Source organism: Leuresthes tenuis, unplaced genomic scaffold (assembly GCF_036924035.1).
Source record: "Leuresthes tenuis unplaced genomic scaffold, fLeuTen1.0.hap1 SCAF_3, whole genome shotgun sequence".
In the NCBI taxonomy this organism is placed as follows: Eukaryota; Metazoa; Chordata; class Actinopteri; order Atheriniformes; family Atherinopsidae; genus Leuresthes; species Leuresthes tenuis.
This window is the reverse complement of record NW_027325357.1, coordinates 40,611,746-40,637,231: the sequence shown is the minus strand read 5'-3', so window position 1 is coordinate 40,637,231 and position 25,486 is coordinate 40,611,746. Positions and strand designations below refer to the sequence as shown.

The window sequence follows — 25,486 nt, the reverse complement described above, 5'->3', positions numbered from 1 at the left end:
TCTGAGGGTAATTATCCTTGGATATATGGCGGTGAATGAATGGAATCACTGGCACAAAGCATGTCATACCCCGGTACCATAGGTGGCGCTGTCCCCATTTCAGCTATCGCTAATAACAACACCAACAACAAAACTAACAAGATGTCCCTCTCCATCTGTGAGGAGCTGGTTATGGCACAAACGCGATGCACAACGGTGCATTCTCCATCGCGTTGTTTATTTCTTTCCGATGGCAGCAACAACAGTAATATCGTCTCCTTCGACTTCCGGGTGACGATCGCGGGAAAAAATCTGATCCGATCCACTGTCGTCGACATGCACGTTCAGTGGGCATTTGGATCGAGTTATCCCGGGGTCTTAATTCGATAGCAAGTAACCCGATCCGATTCGATTTCTTGTCAGATTAAGGTGTCAACATTAACTGAATATCTCAATCTTTTTGTTATTTAGCCATTAATCCGATCCGACGGCACGCATGTAAGTCACTGACTGAGAGCATACTCACCAACTGCATCTCTGTGTGGTACGGCAATTGCTCTGCAGCTGACCCCAAAGCACTGCAGCGGGTGGTGAAAATGACCCAATGCATCACAGGTGCTCAGTTATCCACCATCCAGGACATTTACCACAAACGCTACCTGGGCAGGTTGAGAAACATCTTGAAGGACGTTTCTCATCCAAGCCATGGTCTTTTCACCCTTCTCCCATCTGGCAGACGTTACTAGCAGATTCAAAAAAGAGCTTTTTTCCTGAGGTTGTGACCCTGCTGAATTCTGCACCGTAATTTTACTGCATCCTTGCACCTTCTGCACTGCTTATGTGTCTTTCTCAAATATTATTCATATTACAATGCTGTCTACATGCAGCTCTTCATACATTTAATCTGTATGTGCATACCTCATATATATGCATTCTCTTAACAATGTACATATATTTACAATAGACATTTATTTCATATAAGATTTCCACTGCACTTTATGTAAATAATTCTGTATATTGCACTTCTGGTTAGATGCCAACTGCATTTAATTGGCTCTGTACCTATACTCAGCACAATGACAAAAAAAGTTGAATCTAATCTAATCTAGTCTATCAGCCGCTGAGTTTATTTGAACTTGGTCGTCCTCACTTGGTGATGTGTGCTGTGGTCTATTAGCCTCCCAAATACAATGAGGACTTTTTAAAAGACTTTTCTGATTTCCTGGCTGTAATCATGCCTAAATATGACCATGTCTTTATTGTCGGCAATTTTTATGTTCATGTGTCTTGTCCTGATTAGCCAATGGTTACGGACTTCCTGGACCTCATTGGCTCTCTTATTCTTGTGCAGTCTGTGTCTGGACCCACACAACAACGTGGACACACGCTTGATCTTATTTTATCACATGGTTTGTTTGTTTTTAACCTTGAGATGTGTGACGCAGTGTTTTCTGACCACATGCCTGTTTTATTTGAGGTTGTGCTTGACTGTAACTGTAACTGTAAATTGGGCGCAAATCAGGTTCTAAAGATACTTCTAAAGCTGCTGTTCTTGATGATACCTTATTTTGACACTGAATGGGGGAAAGGCGCGCAGACTCAAAGTAACACCAGTTATTGCGGTAGCCATTTATCACATCGCCAGAGAAGACGTCATATGACGTATAAACTCAGCAGTGTCAACTACAACAACAATCTAGAAAAGAAAAGAAAAGGAGGCCAGCGGCCGCGATAAATGGTATGTTGTGTATTAACTTATTTATTTTTGGCAGGGTTTTGTTTGGCAGATTTTTCCCCTCCGCATTGAAAATGACCCTGATTTTCATATCAGAAATCTGGTCACCTTAAATAAAGGCATATTTAGAAACTTTTGGTGTGTGTCCCTTCTTAGTTACTTAGGAGGGCATACACATTGTCTTTCATCAACTCAATCATACTTCATTCGTCAAGTTATTATGTAACACCATTAAACATATGCTAATTATCATGATAACAGAAGGAATGGGTGTGGGGGGAGTCAAAGGTGGGTGCAAATTTACCTGGTGCAAATGGACAACGTATTTCAAAATAAAGAAAGCGGCCAAAAGCTTTGAACGAGCTTTAAACCAACTTTAAACCATGGGTACTTCCAGGGAACTTTTTACTACCACATTTAAGAGATCCTTGTGGAAAATTATCACATTTGTACACTGTTGTTTTGTTAATGCCTCCAGCGTCAGTGCGTACAGTACGCTCTTAAGGCCCGGCCACTGAGATGTTACATTCCCAAGAACCCCTACCAGTATCAGGTGTGGTACATCGTCACCTCCTGCTATTTTGAGTACCTGATGTTCCTTCTCATCATGCTCAACACCATGTGTCTTGGAATGCAGGTACGTATTCATGAATTCACAAGAATCTTTCACTGCAGCCCTCTTTTAAATGCTAAGTCATCTGGAAGGATTGTACTTCTAAATGAGACCCATCATTAGTACTTCTTGTTAATAAGTCAACTCAAATATTTGATGATGCAGTTTCAAACAGCAGCCTGGTGATAGTAGCCTGCCGTTCGTGTCGCATTTTTATTGGTGCAGCTAATCTGTAGCTATTTACCTCACAGCACTGCAACCAGTCGGACCATGTAACTCACCTGTCCGACATGCTGAATGTAATCTTCACTGTACTCTTCACTGTGGAGATGATCCTGAAACTCATGGCCTTCAAAGCTAAGGTTAGTCACAGTTCAATAGCACTACCACACATTTCATTAAGTCACATTTTCATATTTGTCACATTTGTTTGGTAAGGAAGTTTAGAGAAGAGCAGTTATATGCACAGTCCTGATCCAGCCCTCATTTCTTTCTGTTTCCTTACAAGCTGCCAGACCTTCTTGTAATCTTTAAAGTGGTTTTGAGCAATAGTTTTCCACACTTTTTAAAGGTCTTTCAAAGTTTCTATTTGGACATTGGCATCTTTTTTTGCTCATTTTCAGTACAGTCCTTGTACCTGACCATTTTCAGAGAAACTGAAAACTTGGCATATCTCAGCATGGTGTGCAGTGTGTCTCAAATACATTTGAGGAAACTGGACAAGTGGGGACTGGATAGTGAACCCAGGTGAAAGGTGGGTGACCTGGGTTCGAATCCTCCGCATGAAAGGTACTACCTCCAGTAGGGGTCCTTAGGCAACACCCCCTTACCCTAACAGCCTACCTGTGTAAGTCGCTTTGGATAAAAGCATCTGCTAAATGCATAAACATAAACAAAAGAAGAAGTGTCAGGCCTAAAAAACTATCTACAGCAGATGAACAGGATCTGGAAGTGATGTCCTTAAGAAAGAGGAAAAAATCCAGCTGTGACCTGACAGGACCTGAGAGATGCATCTGGACCTTCAGCTGATCCATCTACTGTTGGCCCAAGCCTCATCAGAAATGGGCTCCATGGAAGGGTGGCTGTCAAGAAGCCGTTCTTAAGGAAGGGAAACAGGGAGAAAAGGCTGAGCTGTGCCAAATGACACAAGAAGTGGACTGAAAATCAGTGGCAACAGGTCTTATGGAGGGATGAATCCTCCCCACTGATTATATTAGTGTGGAATCATCTCGACAGAACAGAACAAAAGGCAGCCAACATCCAAAGAAGAGCTTTGGGATGTCCTTCAAGAAGCCTGGAGAACTCTATGCTTTGGTTACAGTCTAGTTTTGTTAATGTTAATGACTTAGATAGACTAATAGATGTTTTAATTAGAGGTGAAAGTCATCACTTTGCCAATTCAAGTTATTCTGCTTCGTGCATGGAACAGTCAGTAATTATTGGTCTCTACCTCAGTCAGATTTGAATTATTTGCTCCTTCAGCCTGCCATGTTGAATTGAGAATAGAATCAGTAAGTGCACACACTACTCACAAGCTTAATGACACTGCTGTCTTTTCACTTTCCATCAATTAAATAACTGCTGCAGGTGATAACTATTCCTCAAAAAACAGAAGTGTTGTATTTAGCAGTGAAGAGCTCAGCTTGTAAATGTGATTCTCTCAGTAAGTTAACTTTGTAAGTTAAGTTTGAAAAGCCAAACAACCATAACATCAGCAAACCTCAGTGTCATGTCTGGTAATTGAAAGTAGCCCTGTTAGCAATTGGAATACGGTATGACTTGCAATTGAATCATGAGGAAATTAATTTTACTGTGCAAAACTGAATACATGACCACACTGGCCTTAGCAGTGCAATAGGTGAATACCAGAGAAGAAAAGAAATGACAGGCAGCAAGAGAGAGATGAATGAAGCAGACAGAAAATGGAAAAAAGTCCTTTGTCCAGTCCAGGGGTGGCCTCCAGTCACATGACTTCATTGATTATTAATTCAAATTCATTAAAATCATCGTTGTTAATTAAAATCACCAAAAGTTGTCAACTCAACCTGAACTTAAAAAAGAGCAGGATCTTACTGAGACATTACAACAGGTTAAAAGATTTCAGTTTGATGACAGATGATATAAGCTGTAAAGTACCAACAGACTTGTGGGGCGCTCCCCTGCCCCACCTCCCCTGTGCACGCCACTGCCAACAGCCAATCCTAGGTGAGCCTGTCAGTACAGTACTTATAGCGAACAATAAAACAAACTTAATAGTGATATTTAGGGGATCTAAAAGCAGAAATGCAATGGAATATTCATAACTAAGTTTTCAATGGTGTAGAATGAGGTTTATGGACACACGTACACCATGCCTCTCTGTTGCCATGGTTTCAGCAGTTTATTTACCGGTTCTTCTGCACATGGTGAGTTGTGGTTATTAGCTGCTGTCATTCACTTGGGGTTATGTTTATGTTTATTTATGTGGGGCATGATCACTGGGTCCAACAGTAAAGTTCAGCTCTCTGAATGGAGGACATGTGTAGGATTTTCCAAGAGGCCTTTGTACCTACTCATTTTGGCCTGTCATGACAATTGTGTTCAAGCTACTTTGATTAAAGTTATCTTCTTCTTATTGGTCAAGTATTTTATAGTCAAGTCAAGTTAAGTCAAGTTTATTAGTATACCACATTTCATGTACAAAACAATTCAAAGTGCTTTACATAAAATAAAAGCATTGCAGAGGGGAGCGGAAGAAGCATTAAACAGACATAAAAGAATATAAAGAGAAAGAAATAAAATGATTAAAAACAAGCAAAGTCTAGAAAGATACTGTGCATATTTCAGGCATAGACACATTTGGTGACAGTTTAATCTCTACTGGCAGTTTGGGATTTGTAAACCATCAGTAGGCTTTTAAAATCTCTTCTGTGACTGAGTGGAAGCCAGAGTAAAGATTTTATTTTATATACCTACAGTAATGAGTGTAGTTAATAACTAGAAAAATGTTATCTTTTATTTTAGTTAATTTCACTGTCTCCAAGGCAACTTCTAAATTTTCAAGCTGCCATTGTTTTATATGAAAGACTTGAAAATAAATTACAATCATCAGTTCCTCTGATCTGGCTGACTATTTCTTCATCATCATATTGTAGGGTACAATGCTTTAAAATAGTTTCAAATTTTTCAATAACTTACTAATGTTAGCACTAGACATTTGTTTTATGTCATCATTGTCAGATCCACAGATGTGTATGATTATGGAGTGGAGATAATACATACACAGCGACTGTATGCATGCACACAAGCCTCATGGACAGTTAGAACTCAACCTACATATCCATACTTCTTGTTTGATTAAAGGGTTACTTTGGAGACCCTTGGAACGTCTTTGACTTCGTCATCGTCATTGGAAGTGTTGTAGATGTGATGCTGAGTGAAATTGATGTGAGTATTGCCACATGCACACACACACACAATTAAACAGAAATAAGCTGAACACACACTGGCAGTGCTCCCCTAACACTATTCAAAAGCACTGCGCTGATGTGCACTCAAACACACAAATCATGGTCTGTGGTGAATTGATATGAAGTACTCCATTGTAATTTTCAGTTTTCAATGAAAAACTTGAAAAATGTAGCTTGGTTAGTTATATTATGTCTTGAAATTGCAGAGCAACCCACATTGTTGGTACATTGCCATATTCCATATATAATCAGAATAGTCCTACATTTTATACCTAAATATTAGATACAGTGCAGATAGAAGTTTAGGTTAGCAGGGGAGCAAAGTGGTAAGATATGGGATTTAACTAGGACTTAAATGTCAACTATGTAGAAATTCAACTGCAGCTATCAACAGAATGTAAAATGAAAATATAGCTGTGAGATATACATATCTGGCAGAGAAAATTCCTGAGCCACTACTATCAGAAGACTGTAATGACACCTTGATCTTAAGGAATCCTAAATCAATGTTCCTCACAGCAGTGGAAAAAAAAGTGGAGTAGTGTGGAGTATTTCTGGATCTTAATCGCATTATTTAATATAACCAATCACAACATATTAATCAATAAATTGGAGAGGTATGGGATAAGAGGGGTAGTTTTGCATTGGGTGGAAAGTTATTTAAGGAACAGGAGTCAATTTGTGGAGATGGGAGACTCATGCTTGGGCATTACTTGTGGTGTTCCTCAGGGGTCAATACTGGGTTCAAAACTATTCATTATGTATATGAAAATATAAATCTGTAAGGTATCTCATATATTAAAACTAGTTTTATTTGCTGATGACACAAATAGTTTTTGCTCTGGTTGTAATTTAAAAGAGTTACTTCACAAGGTCAATTTGGATTTATCCAACCGTCCATTTTCTATACCCACTGGGGCTGGATCCTATCCCAGCTTTCATTGGGACAGAGGCACAGTACACCCTGGACTGGTCGATCATCACAGGGCCAAACAGAGACAAACAAGACAAATGACCATCCGTGCTCACATTGACTCTTTTGTACCAGTTTAGAAATGAAAAGTGGTTTGACAGTAATAAGCCTTCTTTATATCTATTGTAGCCAAATTATATATCGTCGGCACACAAAGCACCAACAATATATTTTTATAGCGGACACACGCATGATGTGATAAGATATAAGGATTTATCCGAAAGTTCTCACTATCTGAATAAGCCTTATTTTACCTCGTTTTAGGGCACCACCTTCAATCGAAGGAAAAAGACAGAATCTTACCATTCTGGTATGTTAAATTAATAATCAATTATTAATTAATAATTAATAAATTCCAGTCTCATATAGTCGCTACTCGTGAATTCTCGTTTTGTTGGACTCACACGTACGTAAAGAACACATACACAAAAGCCGGTTGATTTTATATATGTATATATGAACCATTTATTAAAATGACATGACCAGAGACATGAACCTTAAGACAACAGGAGAAATGCTTTGAATATGGATGATTATATAAGAAACACTTAGTGAATTGAAAAGAACTAAAGGGAGGGGATGGATGGATAGCGGAATCATTCAAATAGTCGAGCTTTGTTACTATTTGAATTTAAAGGCTACCAACTTGGGTTAATTTATCATTTTGACAGCAAATTCTCTCGACACCCACTGCATACCATCTGAAATGTAAGAACAGGGCAGATCTTACGGTTAGGTCAGCTCCGAACCACAGGTAATCGCCAGCGGGTCCCACTGGGTCTCTCTCAGTTCCTCGTCTCGCGGCCTTCGTTGTGGTTGACTTTCAGGGACTGGACCAGTCGCTTTCCTGCGCCGAAGGGCTTCCTGTGGCTCGGAAGACAAACGGGTGGTGTGTTGGAATTCACTGCAAAGAATGATAAAACTGTCCAAGGGTGGAGTTGGTTTTGGTTGCTGACTAACTCTGATGAGGTGAACTTAAACTCACCAAAGATTGACAAAAAGGTTGACAAGCTGAACGCTGGCTCCTTTTGGTGATCAAAAATAGGTGAGGAGGCGTACAGCAGCAGAGTTTAAAATGTGCTATAGAGAGGAGACAGGATGACGGACAAACAAAAACACAAAATGTACTTTTCGTGCATTTGGTTTTACACATGAAGTAACAGGAGAGAGAGGAAGAGGGAGGTCCGCGCACCGCTTTGCACCGCGCTGTCAAAGCTTGTCTACAGCAGAAGCCAATATAAACATAAACAAGTCAGGCAGGGTTCATTTCCAATTCTGTGTATGTTAGTAAGTATTATTTTTACTATTAAATAGTGGCCCATCCTAAATTGAAAGGCTGCACACGTATAAAAGAAAAGCTAATGAAAATAGTTTTAAGTTGGATGTTCGACAGACATTCGCAAGCCACATTTCAAGTGCACCCATATTACAGACTTTATAGTAAACACACCAAAAGTACCACTTCAGTACTAACTTCCTGTTTTCAATATAAATATTTGGGATATTTAAAGCAGAGATAAGCTACTGTGTTTAAAGTTATTGAAAATTGTGAACAGATGTAAAAATAAGAGGTGTATCTCATGCAGCTAGTGTAGTTACATGATCCCAAACTGATTTGGAGTCAATTGATCACAGGACCTGGAAGCTATTAAGCAAAAATGCTAATATTTACATATAAAAATTAATAAAAAAATTATGAATATATCTAAAATGTAAAAAGAAGAGGTTTAGCTCATGCAGCCAGTGTAGTTACACGATCCCAAACTGATTTGAAGTGAATTGATCACGTGACCTGGGAGCTATTGAGCTAAAATGCTAATATTTACAAATAGAAATAAATAAAAAATATAGCTATAAAAAATATAGCTATATATAGGGGGGTTGTGGTTGCTCGGGAAGGTGTCTTGAGTTCATACACCAAGTTTGGCATCGATACATCAGTGTATCGCAGAGATATGGCCTCACTTCGAGTTAGGAGTCATCATCGCCAAGTTTGATTGGCTGCTATGGGCAAACGGAAGCAAAATGAAAAAATCCACATGATAACTTTTCTGCGGCTTGGTCTGAAGATTCTTTGTTTCAAGTCCCTTGGAAATCGGACAATCTGCGTGACCTGAAAGGCTTTTTGAGGTTTTTGATAGAAAATCTTGTTTGATGGAAAGTGACATCATAGGGTGCGTTGAACTCGTCTTGATCCTAGGATTCCAACGGTACCTCATTTGTGAAATTTGGATCAATAGTCCAAAGTTATAGAGCTGAATGCGCTTCAACCTTTGACATGTTGGTGGCGCTACAGAGTTCACTATATGTGCATGATAATTCTTGACTAGCTTCGCTGCTAGGCCCCCAATAATAGGAAAATGCACTAAAACAATGGGTGCCTTCACAGCTTTGCTGCTAGGCCCCCAAAAAGCTTCTAACACAATGGGTGTTAGTATGTCATAATTATGAGATACTAGCTAATAATTTTGACTTAGAATCTAACTCATAATTTTGACTTATCCATCCATCCATCCATCATCTACCGCTTCTCCGGGGATCAGGTCGTGGGGGCTGCAGCTTGAGCAGAGAAACTGAGACATCCCTGTCCCCGGCCACTTCCTCTAGCTCTCCCAGGGGGACCCTGAGGTGTTCCCAGGCCAGCCGAGAGACATAGTCTCTCCAACGTGTCCTGGGTCTTCCCCGGGGTCTCCTCCCATTGGGACGTGCCCGGAACACCTCACCAGGGAGGCGTCCAGGAGACATCCTAACCAGATGCCCGAGCCACCTCACCTGACTCCTCTCGATGCAGAGAAGCAGCGGCTCTACTCCAAGCCCCTCCGGGATGACTGAGCTTCTCACCCTATCTCTAAGGGAGAGCCCAGACACCCTGCGGAGGAAGCCCACTTGTATCCGCGATCTCGTTCTTTCAGTCACTACCCATACCTTGTGACCATAGGTGAGGGTAGGAACATAGATTGACCGGTAAATCGGAGGAAGGATCTCATTCCCAACCCAGAGAGGGCATTTCACCCTTTTCCGGCTTAGGACCATGGTCTTGGATTTGGGGGTGATTATTCTCATCCCAGCAGCTTCACACTCGGCTGCGAATCACTCCAGTGAGAGCTGAAGGTCACAGCCCGACGACGCTAACAGAACCACATCATCCGCAAAAAGCAGAGACTCGATTCTGAGGTCGCCAAATCGGACCCCCTCAATGCCCTGGCTGCACCTAGAAATTCTGTCCATAAAAATTATGAACAGAATTGGTGACAAAGGGCAGCCCTGACGGAGTCCAACCCATGTCCGACTTACTGCCGACAATGCGGACCAAACTCTGACACCGGTCATACAGAGACCGAACGGCCCCTATCAAGGGGTCCGGCACTCCATATTCCCGGGGGACCCCCCACAGGATTCCACGAGGGACACGGTCGAACGCTTTCTCCAAGTCCATAAAACACATGTAGACTGGTTAGGCAAACTCCCATGCACCCTGCAGGACCCTCTTGAGGGTGTAGAGCTGCTACACTGTTCCACGGCCAGTACGAAAACTACACTGCACCTCCTGAATCTGAGATTCGACAGTCCGACGGATCCTCCTCTCCAGTATCTCCGAATAGACCTTACGAGGGAGGCTGAGGAGTGTGATCCCCCTAAAGTTGGAACATACCCTCCGGTCCCCCTTTTTAAAAAGGGGAATCACCAGCCCTAATTGGTGTAAGGTGCATGCCATCCTGACGTCTCTCTCCACCTACAACCCACCTGGAAGCTCTAATAATTATCTCCATCACAACTGTAAATGCTATTGGAGAAATGGTACACCCTGCCATAATGCCTATTTCTAGCCAACCTGTTGTGAAACCTGCTGTACTTAGGCACAGTCTAATATCCTGGAAATATGCTCTTATTAAGTTAACAGCTACTACAGACACTCTACAATAATCAAACACTTTCCAAATGGGCTGTAGCTCAGGAGGAAGAGCAGCCGCCCACCAATCGGAAGGTCGGTGGTTCGACTCTGGCTTCCCTGGGCTACATGTCAAAGTGTCCTTGCGCAAGACACTGAACCCCACGTTACCTCCCAATGTATCACTGGGCTATGAATGTGTGTATGAATGGTTAGAAAGCATGTTAGTTATGTATAGCCTTAAGACATGCTTGTATGAGTGTGTGTGAATGGGTGAATGTGGTATGTAGTGCTTTGAGTGGTCAGACTAGAAAAGCGCTATACGAGTACAGTCCATTTACCAAATAAGGCTGTGTGGCACTGAACCAAATGCATTTGCTAAATCCAAAAATATAACATGCAAGTCTTTTTCTCAATCTTGGCTGTCATAATCTGATGCCAAACCATGCAAGTGTGCTCTAAACACCCTGCGAAACCTCAACCTCTTTCCACCTAGGTGGTCTAACATCCATCTTATGAGCTATCTCTCCTAATGGTGGCATGTCAGGTGGATGGCCTACAACTCTACACTGCTCAAGATCTGAATATGCATTTCTTAGATACTCTTCCACCTCTGACTTTGTTGCTTTAAGCTGCCCTCCCTTTTTCTGGTTAAACAACCCTTTTACAAACTTGAACAGGTCCCTGTAAAACTCAGTCCTTACATGTTCTATCTTCTTTCTCGTTTTCCTAAGATATTCATCCCTTCTGAGTATTGCCAGCCTGCTTCTCAATTCTTCCTGCAAAACATAAATTCCCTCCCTAAACAAAATAGCCAAGCAAAGGAAACCAACAGACCGAAACTTCTCAATAAGTTGCAGAGAAATGAGTTTGTCTATAGCTACTGCAGCATGCTGTCAAAAGTGCAGGGACTTTCAAGAAAAGGGTATTGTCCAAGAAAACATTAACCTCACAAAACTGCCAGTGCTGCTGTAGACCGTCCGGAGAGTATCTTGACACATTATCTGCTTTGGAACTAGTCGTCTTTCTTTTTTCTCTCTTTCTTTCTTTTTTTACTTACTTTTCTAACAAAATATAGGGCGAACAGGAAAGGAAGACTTCAGAGTTCCTCCTGTGAACTTTTCTCTGTCAGTGTGCACTATGGATAGCAGTGTACACAGACACACATGCATAATCACACTCACATCCAATAGTACACACACCACATCAATACAACATGAAATAAAGTCTTATGTCTCTAATCTTCTGCTGTCTAGTTTTATTATTCTTCCTTTACATTATTATTCATGTTTTTATGTTCTTTATGTATGATCTCTACATCTGTTATTGCATTGTTAATGTAATATCCATCATTGTCATTGTCTCTTGTCAAAGTGTCTTTTGGCAAATCACTAAATCTGCATTGCCTCCCAAATGCTCATCAGGATATGATTGTGTACGTAGTGTGTATGTACGATATATAACATAAGAAACGCTGTGGGAGCTGAGGTTTTGTGTGAATGAGAAACATCGTGTGAAGTGCTATTTTGTAGGTTAAGAGGTACTATGTAATCGTAGACAATTTGTTTCCCATTTTAGTTTTTTTCTCTTTCTTCTGATATGACTAATGAATTTGTGTTTCCCTCCCACAGGCTGCACTGGCTTCCTCTGGTGGACTTTACTGTCTCCATGGCTGCACTGTAACTATTGTCTTCCTGCAGTTTTGCATGATATTTCTGTGATATTTTGGTGATATTTTGGCACACAAGACTTTGTATCAAAGAAGGTGTTTACAATCGGAGATTCTTTCTGAGAAAGGCATGATAAGGCCAAGAAGGAAATCAGTTTTCCAAATTGTCTTAAGGTTATAAGTTCTACTCATTTCTTTCTTTTGCACCAGCTGGTCTTCTCTCTCCTCTGCCTTCCTGCCATATTCAAGGAGGCTGTCTCAAAAGAGGAGAGAGGGGAAAGTGGCTAGCTGAAAAAGGTATGAATATACAGTAAAGGCAAACATGAATACCAGTACTAGATGCAAGCTTTTTCTACATATTAACAAATTCAGACTGAGAAACAACTCTTTGTAGTATTGCTAGTTTGACAAAGTGTTGAATAAAACCAGTTATAATGGAATATTTTCAATATCACTGTCTCAGCTTGTGGTTGGCAAGTCAGATGAGAAGATTCAGACATTAACAACAATTGTCTATTTTTGGCCATGCTTATAGTGTTAAAGGGGTCCTAGATTAGTTCTGTAGTTGATGCCCTGAGGTGACTTATTGTTGTCAACTGGCACTAAATGGACTCTTGTAAGAAAGACAAAAGTATTCTCACACTCTTCTTTTATACAAAGGTTTTCTGTGTGTGAACACCCCCACTTTAGTACCTTTAGCAGCAATAACTTGAAGTAATCTTTTGTATGACATTATTAGTTTCACACATCAATAAAGTGCTTCAGTTTAACAATGTGATGTTTGTGGGCATTCCAATCATGTGCAGCTCGCTTAAGGATTCCACTAGCTCTTTAACAGATGGCCTCACATTTCACTTTAGAATTCTTTCGTATACAGTAGGGAGTTCATGGTGGACTCGATACCTGAAAGGTGCTCAGGTCATGTGGCTGTAAAATAAGCCCAAATCATCAGCCCTCCACCACCACCGATTCAAATCAATTAAATTCTGTTCAGTTTAATTCAGTTCAATTCAATACTTAATTTGTAAGGATTCATCATGGGAGCAAGAAGGCAAAAATATGCAAACACAGGAGAAAAGTGGAGATGGATAAAAGTTGCTTTAATTACACTAAACAGAGGGTGCAACTGAAGGGCCAAAAGCAGGTACTGGGTCGTGGACTGGAGAGGCTGGCACAGGATCAGGGATTGGATAAGCCAGCACTGGAACAGGGGATGGCAAGTCAGTCTCTGGGTCAGGAGTTGGCAAAGCAAGGAGTACCCCCATGGGCCCCCTGAAAGACAGGAACCGGAGGAGTGCCCTCATGGGCTCTTTGGAGACAGTAACTGAGGCCACTGCAGGGTCACAGACATGGGTTGCCGCAGGAACTTGGGTGCAGGTGTGGGCCACAGCAGAGTCCTGGGTGCAGGCTGAGGCTCTGGTGTGGATATTAAGTTCTATTTGAGGGTTGAGATCACCATGCCATTTGAGGCAGCTGTAACAGTAGAGGTCTGACTTATAGAGTTATTTCCACCCATCCATTATCTTGAGCCTATTTGCTAATTCTGACCAGTTCATATTATGTCAAGATTCATCGTAGCAGCAGGGAGGGAAGGGACCAAAACACAAGACTAATGGAGGAGGAGGCAAAGACAGGCTGTGATAATTCTAAGTTGCTTCATCTAAACTAAACAAAAGGCACGACTGAGGAAGGAACAACTCAATACGAATAGGGACTAACAAGAATAAACTCAAAAGCAACAAAGGAAGGACTGGCTGACTGACTGAAAGACTGACTGACAAAGAAACCACAACAAAAAGAGAGCTAAATATGACATTTAGAAAGTGTCATTGAGTCAGTTGTGGTAGAAATCTTTGCAGATGGATTGGAGTCTTCTATTTGTGGTTTTGCAGTAACTTAGTTGATGACGTTGTCATGGGACAATAATTTCACTCAGTCAGTGAATGTCTAGATTTCAGAGACAATCTTAAGTTAAAAAATACTCAAAAATGCTTGTTTAGTTGTATCAGTGCTAGATGTAGAATCAGGAGACAAAGACATGACAAAAATGATCTCCTGTAGACAGCAATGTGCAAGCAGGGTGCATTTATTTAGCCAACATCAGAAATACAGGCCAAGAAACAACTTTGGGCTTACTGACTAGGGCTTTGCCTTTTATACTCTATGGGACTCGTCCCCAGAGTCCAACCCTTGTCCTTATTTTTTTTTTACTGCCTTATACACTATTATAAATGGTGCTCCTTCTCAGTGACATGCTGAGGCTCACAGCATCAATTAGCACTACAACTATTTCTCCTTCACTGTTACCTCTCTGTCTGTTGTACCTATTTATCCAAATAATATCACAGTTGTGTAGAAAGGCATAAGAGTTGCTCCTGCAGCCATTTTTTGCCAAAAAACAAAACAATACTGACTTCCTGATATTTCTCTGATGTCCCCATTAGGGCTCCAGCTTGTCCACCTTATCCTGCAGTGATCAAACACGTCCAATGATGATCAAAAGAAAAAAATGGATCAAACCCTCTCCTCCCCTTTGTCATTGTTTCTGCTCTGCGTCTTAGATGTCTCCTCTTCAACTATTCAGATTTAGGCTCTTATTCAAAGCCCTACTTGGGATTTGAAAAGCTCAGTCAGTTGCTCCCACATATAAAAGTAGCGTTCCTGTTGCCATGAATACGCATTATAACTTACAACAAAAAGTGCCAGAATTACCACCGAATATCATTTCAGTAACACGGTGTCAAAACCAGTATTGAAAAACATTTTAAAAAACATTGTTTTCACATTAGAAAATCTCAAGGAGTTTCCGCTGCAGCAGGCTGCCACTAGTGTGGTACCTTCTCAAAACTTTGGTCTCTCTAGTTCAAAGGACATTGTTGGAATACAATTAATTGAACTGAATTTAATTGAATAATACTTTCTTATTTTGGAGCATGAAACTATATAAAATTATTAGTCACTAGTTATTAGTTATTGCTGTGGGCAAGAATGCCAACTCTTCTGTCCCATTCTTTGTTGCAGTGGAGCAGAAGAAGTCTTTGAACACACTGGTGTTTTATCACTATGTTATGTAAAGGATGTGCAATGTTGTCCATTATGTTGAGGTGCTTTTGAAACCTTCCACCTTGTATAAACAACTCCAGGGGGTGCAGAGTCCTCAGCATATAGCCAGTCTTCTTTATCGAGATGAAAACCTTTCCAAACTTGTAGAGTCTGAGATGTAGCTCTGGGCTTCTTCACCTTGGGGTGAACTTGCTGGGACGTCCACTCCTGGGAAGATTGACAGCTGTCCTGAATGTTTTCCACTTGTGAATAATCTTTCTCTCTGTAGAATGATGGACTCCAGATAGTTTGGAAATGGCCTTATAACCCTTCCCAGATTGATGGGCAGCAACAGCTGCTTCTCTGAGATCATTGCTGATGTCTTTCCTCCTTGGCATCGTGTTAACACACACCTGAATGCTGCAGAGCAGCAAAGTGACAGAAATTTGTTGATGATCATTTTTAATAAGCTATAATTAGACTTACTGAACATATAATGAACTTGTTTCTTCTCTGTTTAAAGTGCCTTGAGGTGACATGTGAATTAGTCTGATATCACTAAACTGAAACAAAAAATAATAATCCATTGCATTGATTAGCAGCTCCTGGCTGCTACTTACCCTTTATTTCCTTATGGAAGTCGTAAGAATGTAATTTGTGTTTTCATACTGCCTCTGTATTTTGGCTGAACTTTTTAAAAAATGGGTTGTTGTTGCGTGTTCTCCCTGTGTATGCATACTCCGCTTACTCTGGCTTCCTCCCACCATCCAAAAACATGCAAGTTAATTAGTGAATGTAAACTGACCCTTGGAGTGAGTGTGACTGTGCATGGTTGTTTCTCCCATTTTTCTCTGTGTGGCCCTGTGATGGACTGGCTACCTGTCCAGGGTGTACCCTGCCTCTTGCCCAAGAGCAGATAAATATATATATATATATATATATATATATATATATATATATATATATATATATATATATATGTGTATATATATATATATATATATATATATATATATGTGTATATATATATATATATATATATATATATATGTGTATATATATATATACACACTGCTGTAATGTGTGCATGAAACACATCAAAACTTGAATGTCAACTGCAAAGTGTGTTGATCAAAGCAATTCTTCAGACAAAAACAACAGAAAACATTTGCGTTTTATGGTCTGCAGGAAGTGGATCCCATGCAAGCAATCGCAGTAAGTTTCTGTCACTTCTTTTGAATTTGAGTTGAGTGGAGTTTAGCAGCTGGTAATATGTAATGTTTTATTGGTCCTCTCTCTCTCTCTCTGAAAAAGTCTTCTGAGAACATGAGTGTATCGATCACATTCTTCAGACTGTTTCGTGTCATGCGTCTGGTGAAACTTTTGAATCGCTCTGAGGGGATACGGAATCTTCTTTGGACCTTTATCAAGTCCCTTCAGGTATGTAAAAACATTCTTCGCCCTTGTGCCTGTAGTTCTCAGTCTGAAAATATACCGGTTCCTGTGTTGCAGGCTCTTCCCTATGTGGCCCTGCTCATTCTCATGCTATTCTTTATATATGCAGTGGTTGGAATGCAGGTACACAAGCATACACACACACATGCACACGCATGCACAAACTGCAACAGCAAAAATATACATTTCCATTAATGTGTTTGACACAAATTTCAAATCTATGAACTACATGTTTAAAAATATGGGTGCAAAATTACCACAAAGATCCTCATGGTTAACTTAGAAATGAATACTCTGAGAGCATGTCACTAAATCTAAAAGTTTATGACGACAATTCATTAAAACAACTAAGGCAATTACGCTACAAATGGGACTGTGATAAAGCACAAATTAAAAATTGTATACACAATTTAAATGTGCAGAAAATTATTGCATTTTATCTAACCTTAACGGGGAACTCCTGTATTTTTAAACCTAGACCTTATTTCTGGCATGAAATACGTTCATCTACTCACCAGAGCAGTTTGGTGAAAGTCGCCGTCCTTCGGAAGATATTTAGATAACTCGAGATCGGCATATATCCATATAACGGAGTGAACGATGTTAGACGATCCAGCATCTAAATAAGGCATTATCTGTCTTTATTTATATTAATTTGTTATTTATTTGTCTTTATATATGTATTCAAATATTATTCACCAATACTTTAAGACGAATGAATGTATGAACACGCACTATTGCACTGTTAGCTCATAGCTGCTGTGTTGTTGTTATTTGCGGCTATCGGGGGGCTTATAGAGGGCTTTCTACACACTCGTCTACTGGGATTACGTCATCAACGTGCGCTGCTGCAGCACAGCTTATTTACTCCTTTTTCTGTGACAGTTGGTTAACTTCACACTTAGTTTGCTACTGATAGTTTTGTGCAACATGGCAGGATATTTATCAGATTTTGACGATGTGGACGACGACTTTGAGTAAGATGGACATCCTTACCGGAGTGAATGAGCGTGTGTGTTGGGTTGGCAATGGATATTTTATATAGTTATGATGTTGCATATAACATAAGCTTCTCTCTTCGTACTTCGCACAACGAAGGTAAAGATACAACAATGTTACTTGTTCCAGCAAGGTGGAGCCAAGAGGGTCAGGGGCATACATCTTCGTCACCATTATCGAAGAATAGGTACCAAGCCCCAAGAGAAAGCCCTGATAACCTCAACATGAGGGCAGCTGACCTTGAAGCAGATAATCTGGTTACCTGCATGACCTTTTACCAACATTACGTACCTCGTGAAAGTCTGATAGAATATCTCAGTGCAGCACTACATACAATCCTCACAGAAACCGGAAAGCTGCTACAACCAAGTGATTCTAGAGCCAAGCGTCTGTAGGATCATGAGAGATCATGAGAGATGCTTTGCCATAAGTTGAACAACACATGGAGCAGTAAGGGGCAGTATGCCCTTTGGAAAGAGTTTGTAGGCCAAGACAGAGAGAGAATAGTCAGCTATCAGAGCTTCAGAAAGATGTAATAAAGGGAGAAAAACTATTCATAGCTGAGGTAATGGAAATTGTCAAACAAAGACTCACAGCTCTGACTAACAGAAGGTAACCGAGAAGCTGAAACCAGGAGAACAAATACCTCACTGAACTACCCAAATTGTACTCTCAGTGGCTGGGTAATAAGGTTATAATACTCTCACCCAGGGCTGAGACTGAACAATACTTCAAATGCTTATGGGACAAAGAAGCACCACATTAAAGCAATGCTTCATGGCTAGAGGATCTAAGAGCTGACAACATCAGTCTAACAGAAAAATAACCAGTTGCCATCAAAGTGGTGGTCATCCAAGATAGAGTCTCAAATATCAATTGGAGTACACCAGGCCCTGGAGGTTCTCCAAGCAGTCATAGGGCTGGTTGGTGTGTTTTGTTCATTTTGTTGTATTTTACAACACTGTTCAAATCATTATTTTTTGTTGAAGAGAATACAGTTATGGAATAGAAATAATTCATGGTATGTGTTTCTTCACAGCACATTGTAGTAGATTCTCTATAGTGAACCTACAATTGATCAATATTCATATTGTCCTATCTCAAGGTCAAGGTCAAGGTAACTTTATGAATACCTGAAGGAAGATTTGGTTACAGTTTCAGGAGAGGGCATCTCAACATACATACAAACTTCAGTGACAGCAGACTGTTAAAACACCATGAAAACAGACATGGGCAGGTGCTCACAAGGCTAACTGATCAGGATGAAGGATTATACAATTCTGAGGTCAGAATTTGAATTTGATTTAGTGTTGACCAGAGACTTGAGACTTGACTTGTGCATCCCCTCAAAGACTTGGACTTGTGAATTACTTGTGAACACCTCTAGTGCCTACTAATCTGCTATAATGCCTGACTTCCATGTTATGCAGAAGATGTGTCTGTGTGTAGAGATCACAGACATGTTTCTCTCACAAGACAAAAAAAAAGGCATTTGATGAGTGGAATCGCTCACCCACTATAAAAGTTTGCAAATTTTGGCTTTTTTTTTTAGGAATCGTTCTGTCACCTGGGTAAAACTTATTTACTCTTCATCTGTGCCCTCTGTACACCTCAGACTTCCAGAACAACTTGGAGTTCTGTCATCTCCAAAAACACTCGGTGATTCTGCAGTCATTATGTGTATCAGTGATGGACAAGAGGCTTAATACAGGGAATTGGTCAGTCACTTTGTGGCATGGTGTTAGAACAATAACCTCATCTTCAATACAAACAAAACAGAAGAGATGATTGTGGATTTTAGGAGGACCAGGAGTAAGCCAAACACTGTTTGTATCCCAACAGAAGAAGTAGAGTTGGTGGAAGAATACAGATACCTGGGTATTACCTGGACAGCAGAGTGGACTGAAAATGCAACCCTGAACTAGGTTATCACAGATTGTACTTTTTGAGGAAGCTTAGGTCCTGCATATTTTCTATAAGTCTGCTTTGCAGCATCTGTTAGTACAGCAGCATCAGAGTGTCTCAAAGAAAGTGAACAAACCAGCCAAAGACTGGCTCTGTGCTGGGGTCTGCATTGGAGCAGACTGTTGAAAGTAGATTGCTACACAAGTTGATGAAAAATAATGGCAGATACTGTCCATTCTCTCTCTCTCTCTCTCTCTCTATATATATGATTTTATATATATATAATAAAACAATTAAATGTGTTCAACCAGAGGTTTCTTCAGCTCTGCTACAACAAATAATGTTTCATTCCTGCTAACAGCAATAACTATGAAATTGCTTTTTTCCCACAATGACTGATGACAAATCAGTATTATTTACTTTTTATGCTCCAAACTCATTCTTGATTTTTCAATACAATCATATCCTGTATTCTGAGGGAGTTAGAAGTAAATATTCTTTGAAATCCTTCTACATACACAGTTCTCAGGGGATTTCATTAAAATCATCTATGTCACGGTCTATTGTTTTTTTAATCTTTTATTTAGTTACCGTATTTTCACGACCATAAGGCGCACATAAAAGTTTTAGATTTTCTTCAAAATGTGCAGCGCGCCTTATAGTGCAGTGCGTCCTGTGTGTTGTTGTAAGGCGGACGTAGTAGAGAACACCATGAGAACGTTAAAGGGTGAAATGGGAGCGTTGATTGTACCGGTATATAAAAGAACAGGTGTGTGCGTTATGCAGAACATCTCTGTTTTAACAACCCTGAAAATGGCAAAGAGGCACGCTTATAAAGCACAGTTTAAACTGAAGGCCATCAGCTTCGTGGAGGAACATGGGAATCGAGCAGCCGTGAGAGAATTTAAGATCAACGAATCGATGGTTCGCAAGTGGAGGAAGCTGGAAAACGAGCTCCGACAGGTGAAGAAGACGCAGCTGAGTTTCCGCGGAAATAAGGCGAAGTGGCCCGAGTTGGAGGAAAGACTCGAGCAGTGGATCATCGAGCAAAGAACGAGTGGGAGAAGCGTTTCGACCGTCACCATTCGACTTAAAGCGGCAACGCTAGCAGAAGAAATGAAAATCGAACATTTCCAAGGAGGTCCGTCTTGGTGCTTTCGTTTCATGAAACGGTGCCATTTTTTCATGGATTGTATATAAAACTCGCGCCCTATAATTAGGTGCAGCTTATGTGTGTTAAAAACACAGTAACGGCACACATAACTGAGACTGCGCCTTTTAGTATGGTGCGCCGTATGGTCGTGAAAATACGGTATATTTCATTGTCATTAATTCAATTCACTTTTATTTATATGCTGTTCCTCCTCCTTGTCCTTATCACCCGCAATCTCTTGTATTCCACCATATCTGTACATCCGCCAGTTCCAAAACCTCTAAGTCCACATTAGGCTCTGCAGTCTCCAAAATCAAGATACAATTCAACCCAATTCATAGTCAAATCAAATTCTACATTAGTCCAATTCATACGGAGCCAATTAAAAAGTTAAAGAACTAAGGAAACCAACAGACTGCGTTGAAACTTCTCTTTGATCCAATCCTCATCTGAGTGTGCACAAGGTGATAGTAGAGATAAAAAACTGCCTTTTAACAAGAAGAAACTTCCATCAGAACGAGGAAGGGCGGCCATCTGCCTCGACCAACTGGAGGTTGAGAGGACAGAAAAGAGGGAACAAGAAGCAGCGTAACACCAGGCCAGAGATACCTGCTGAGAGAGAGAAACACAAGTTAATGACAACAATGATGTCATCTGTACATGGAGGGAGGAGAGGTGCATCATGGGAGCTCCCCCAGCAGGCTGGGCCTATAGCAGCAGAACTATGGGATGTTTCAGGATCACCTGAGCCATCCCTAACTATAAGCTTTATCAGAAAGGAAAGTTTCAGCCTGATCTTAAAGGTAGAGAGGGTGTCTGCTTCCTGAAGCTAAACTGGCAGCTGGTTCCACAGAGAGGGGCCTGATAACTGAAGGCTCTGCCTCCCATTCTGCTTTTAGGGGCCTGATAACTGAAGGCTCTGCCTCCCATTCTGCTTTTAGAAACTCTGGGAACAACAAGTAAACCTGCAGTTTGGGAGCAAAGTGCTCTGTTAGGAAAATATCTTACGATGAGATCTTTAAGATATGATGGAGCTCGGTCATTAAGAGCTTTATATGTGAGGAGAAGAATCTTAAATTCTATTCTGAATTTAACAGGGAGCCAATGAAGAGAAGCTAAAACTGGAGAAACATGATCTCTTCTGTTAGTTCTCATCAGAACTCTGGCTGCAGCCTTTTGGATCAGCTGGAGGCTTTTCAGAGAATATGTGGGACAGCCCAATAATAAGGAATTACAGTAGTCCAGTCTTGAAGTAACAAATGCATGAACTAGTTTCTCTGCATCACCCTGAGACAGGATGTTCCTGATTTTAGCAATATTACGAAGGTGAAAGAAGGCAGTCCTAGAAACCAGTTTTATATGTGTGTCAAATGATAAATTCTGGTCAAAAATAACTCCAAGGTTCCTCACTGTAGAACTAGAAGCCAAGGAAATACCATCTAGAGTAACTATATAACTAGACAATTTCTCCCTGAAGCGCTCAGGTCCAAAGAGAACAACATCAGTTTTGTCTGATTTAAAAGCAGACAGTTCTGAGTCATCCAGGTCTTTATGTCTTTAAGACAGGCTTGTAGCCTGACCAACCTGTAGGTTTCATCTGGTTTCATAGATAAGTACAGCTGAGTATCATCAGCATAACAATGGAAATTTAAGCCATGCTGTCTGATAATGTTACCTAATGGAAGCATGTACAAAGTAAAAAGAATCGGTCCAAGCACAGAACCCCGAGGAACCCCGTGACTTACTCTGGTGTGTGAGGAACAAGAACAAACTGGAATCTATCAGATAAATATGACCTAAACCAGCCTAATGCAGTTCCTTTAATCCCAATGTTCAAGTCTCTGTAACAGAATGCTGTGATCGATCGTATCAAATGCAGCACTGAGATCCAACAGGACAAGCACAGACACAAGTCCACTATCAGAGGCTAAGAGGAGATCATTGGTAACTTTCACCAGTGCTGTTTCTGTGCTATGATGCACTCTGAATCCTGAATGAAACTCCTCAAACAGATTATTTCTATGTAAATGATCACAAAGTTGAACTGCAACTATTTTTTCAAGAACTTTAGACAAAAAAGGGAGATTGGATATAGGTCGATAATTAGCCAATACTTCTGAATCAAGAGTAGGTTTTTTAAGTAAAGGTTTAATTACAGCAACCTTAAAAGTCTGAGGTACATATCCTATCAACAAAGACCGATTGATCAAATCCAATATGGAAGTGTCAATTAAGGGGAAAACCTCCTTGAACAGTCTGGTTGGGATTGGGTCTAAAATACAAGTTGATGGTTTAGAAGAGACTATTGCTGTTGTTAGCTCAGAGAGATCAACTGGGCAGAAGCCGTCTAAATACAATTCAGGTTCTAAAGATACTTCTAAAGCTGCTCTACTTGATGATACATCAGTGATAATATTGGGAAGGATTCCATTAATCTTCTCTCTGATAGAAACAATTTTATTGATAAAGAATCTCATGAAATCATCACTGCTGAGAGTTAAAGGAATACATGGCTCAACAGAGCTCAGACTCTTTGTCAGCCTGGCAACAGTGCTGAAAAGAAGAGATTATTCTTATTCTCTTCCATTAGGCAAGTTTATTTGTAGAGCAGAATTTGTACACAAGGCAATTCAAAGTGTTTCACAGCTGCATAAAATCACATCATAAATTAGTTAAATTAAAAGCGAAGAGTGCAGATAAAATACTTTCAGTTGTCATATGCACAGCTAAATAAAACTGTTTTCAGCCTGGATTTAAACATTGTCAGAGTTGAGGCCTGTCTCACATCTTCTGGAAGACTGTTCCAGATTTTAGGAGCATAAAACTGAAACACAGCTATAGCTTTATGAAGGGCTTTCTTATATGTTATTAAAGTCTTTCCAGACTAATTGAGACTCTTCCAAATTAGAGGAACACCATTGTCTCTCCAGCTTTCTTGCAGTCTGCTTATTTATTTCTTTTTCTTTTTTTTCCCCCTCTCATCCTGTTTACCATTATGGCAGCAGAATTGTAATCTGAATACCGTTTTGTGCCAAACACCTTTGTTTTGCCAAGGGAAGCTATTAAATATAAAGCTCCCCTTGTTTCCCAAGTACTGCTTATCTATTTATTTTTGTTATAATACTTGTAATTGTGCTGAACCTGACAGGGGGACAGGGAAAGAAGGAGAGCAAAGAAAAAGAAACGGGAAAGAAATAGAAAAAACAATCTGAGAAAACAATGATAAACCAGACAACCAGGTGCTACACCTGCAGAAACCAAACAGAATATATCCCACGGCCTCTGTGGGGAAACAAAGTGCAGAACCATCAGGAGCACCAGTAAGCAGACAAACAACAACAATAAAAAAGCACAAGCAGCAACAACACCAGCAGCAAGCACATACAACACAACCGAGGATACGGATGGCCTGAAACCACAAGACGACACAGTAACTGCATGGCAAGCATGCGACTGGGCAAATGAAAGTGTGTGCATGCATAGAAAATACACATGGCAAAGGTCCCACATGAACTGTGCTCAGTTATGAGTGTATAGGGCCACCACCACCACATGAGTAGAGTGCCACCAAACCCCCTGGCAGAGGCTCTGCCTATTACCCAAGAGGGCCAGGCACCCTGGACAGCCGAACATAGTGGGCTTGCACAAGCCCCAATGCCCCTGGCCAAGTTCCTCCGGGATTCAAGACGTGCCTACAGGTGGGTACAGCTTCTGTGGGTACAGCCCCACCACCACCACCACCACCAGCAAGCCCCAAACCCAGACCCAACCACAGCCACAGCCAACCAAGTACTGCCAAACAGATCAAAGATAGATAGATAAATAAATAAATAAATAAATACTAACGGTTCCACTCTCAGCCTCGTCTCAGCTAGGCACATCCAGGGCCAGCAGCATCTCAGCCACCACAGACCCCGAATCAGCAGACCGACTCCTCCACCTAGCCCCTCCCACCCAAGGCAGCACTCCGGCAACAGGTGTGTAGGAAGACCCTTCCCCTCGATCTCCTGCCCCTTCAATAGTTGAGTGGGTTGAGGGCAGGGATAGGAGAATCCTCCCCTTTTGATGTACAAAGGCCCTCAGTGTCTAACAGTGGGCAGTTAAAATTAAAGGGGCAGGCAACTTTGTAGAACTGGGAGCGCAGCCCTCCAAGCAGTCCCACCTACCCAAAGAGCCCCGCCCACCAGATACCCACCCACCCCCAGGGCCTTGTGTTTGTGTGTGTGTGTGTGTGTGTGTGCGTACGTCTATGTGTGTGATAAGTAGTAGTGTCTATGATGTAATTAAAACTGAAGGCCAGGGGGCTGTAGAGTGCAGCAAAGGGAACCCAACTACTACATCCCACAAAACACACGACCCCCCAAAACCTTACATCTGCTTTAAAGCATGCAGCTGTGAATTGTACCAAGGAGCCAACCTCCTCTGACTGATTACCTTCCTTTTCAGAGGGACAACATTGTCCAGTTTTGTACGCATTGAAACTATAGTGCTGTCAACAAGAGAGTCAAGTTCTACTGGAGTAAAATTTAGGTAGCCGTCCTCTGTCATATTTGCACATGGCAGTGAAGAAAAGGAGGATGAAATCAACTCTTTATATCTGGTTACAGCATTCTCTGACAGACACC

General features: G+C 40.9%; 1 protein-coding gene across 1 annotated transcript in view; it reads left to right on the top strand.

Moving 5' to 3' along the window:
• The window catches only part of LOC140304052 (dihydropyridine-sensitive L-type skeletal muscle calcium channel subunit alpha-1-like), a 247,211-nt gene that overhangs the window by 144,361 nt on the left and 77,364 nt on the right, over nucleotides 1-25,486 (top strand). The window contains exons 25-31 of the mRNA XM_072383062.1: nucleotides 2,193-2,351; nucleotides 2,579-2,689; nucleotides 5,670-5,753; nucleotides 12,270-12,317; nucleotides 16,538-16,564; nucleotides 16,664-16,789; nucleotides 16,862-16,927. Coding sequence (XP_072239163.1) covers nucleotides 2,193-2,351; nucleotides 2,579-2,689; nucleotides 5,670-5,753; nucleotides 12,270-12,317; nucleotides 16,538-16,564; nucleotides 16,664-16,789; nucleotides 16,862-16,927 — 621 coding nt within the window. The remainder of the gene's footprint in view (nucleotides 1-2,192; nucleotides 2,352-2,578; nucleotides 2,690-5,669; nucleotides 5,754-12,269; nucleotides 12,318-16,537; nucleotides 16,565-16,663; nucleotides 16,790-16,861; nucleotides 16,928-25,486) is intronic.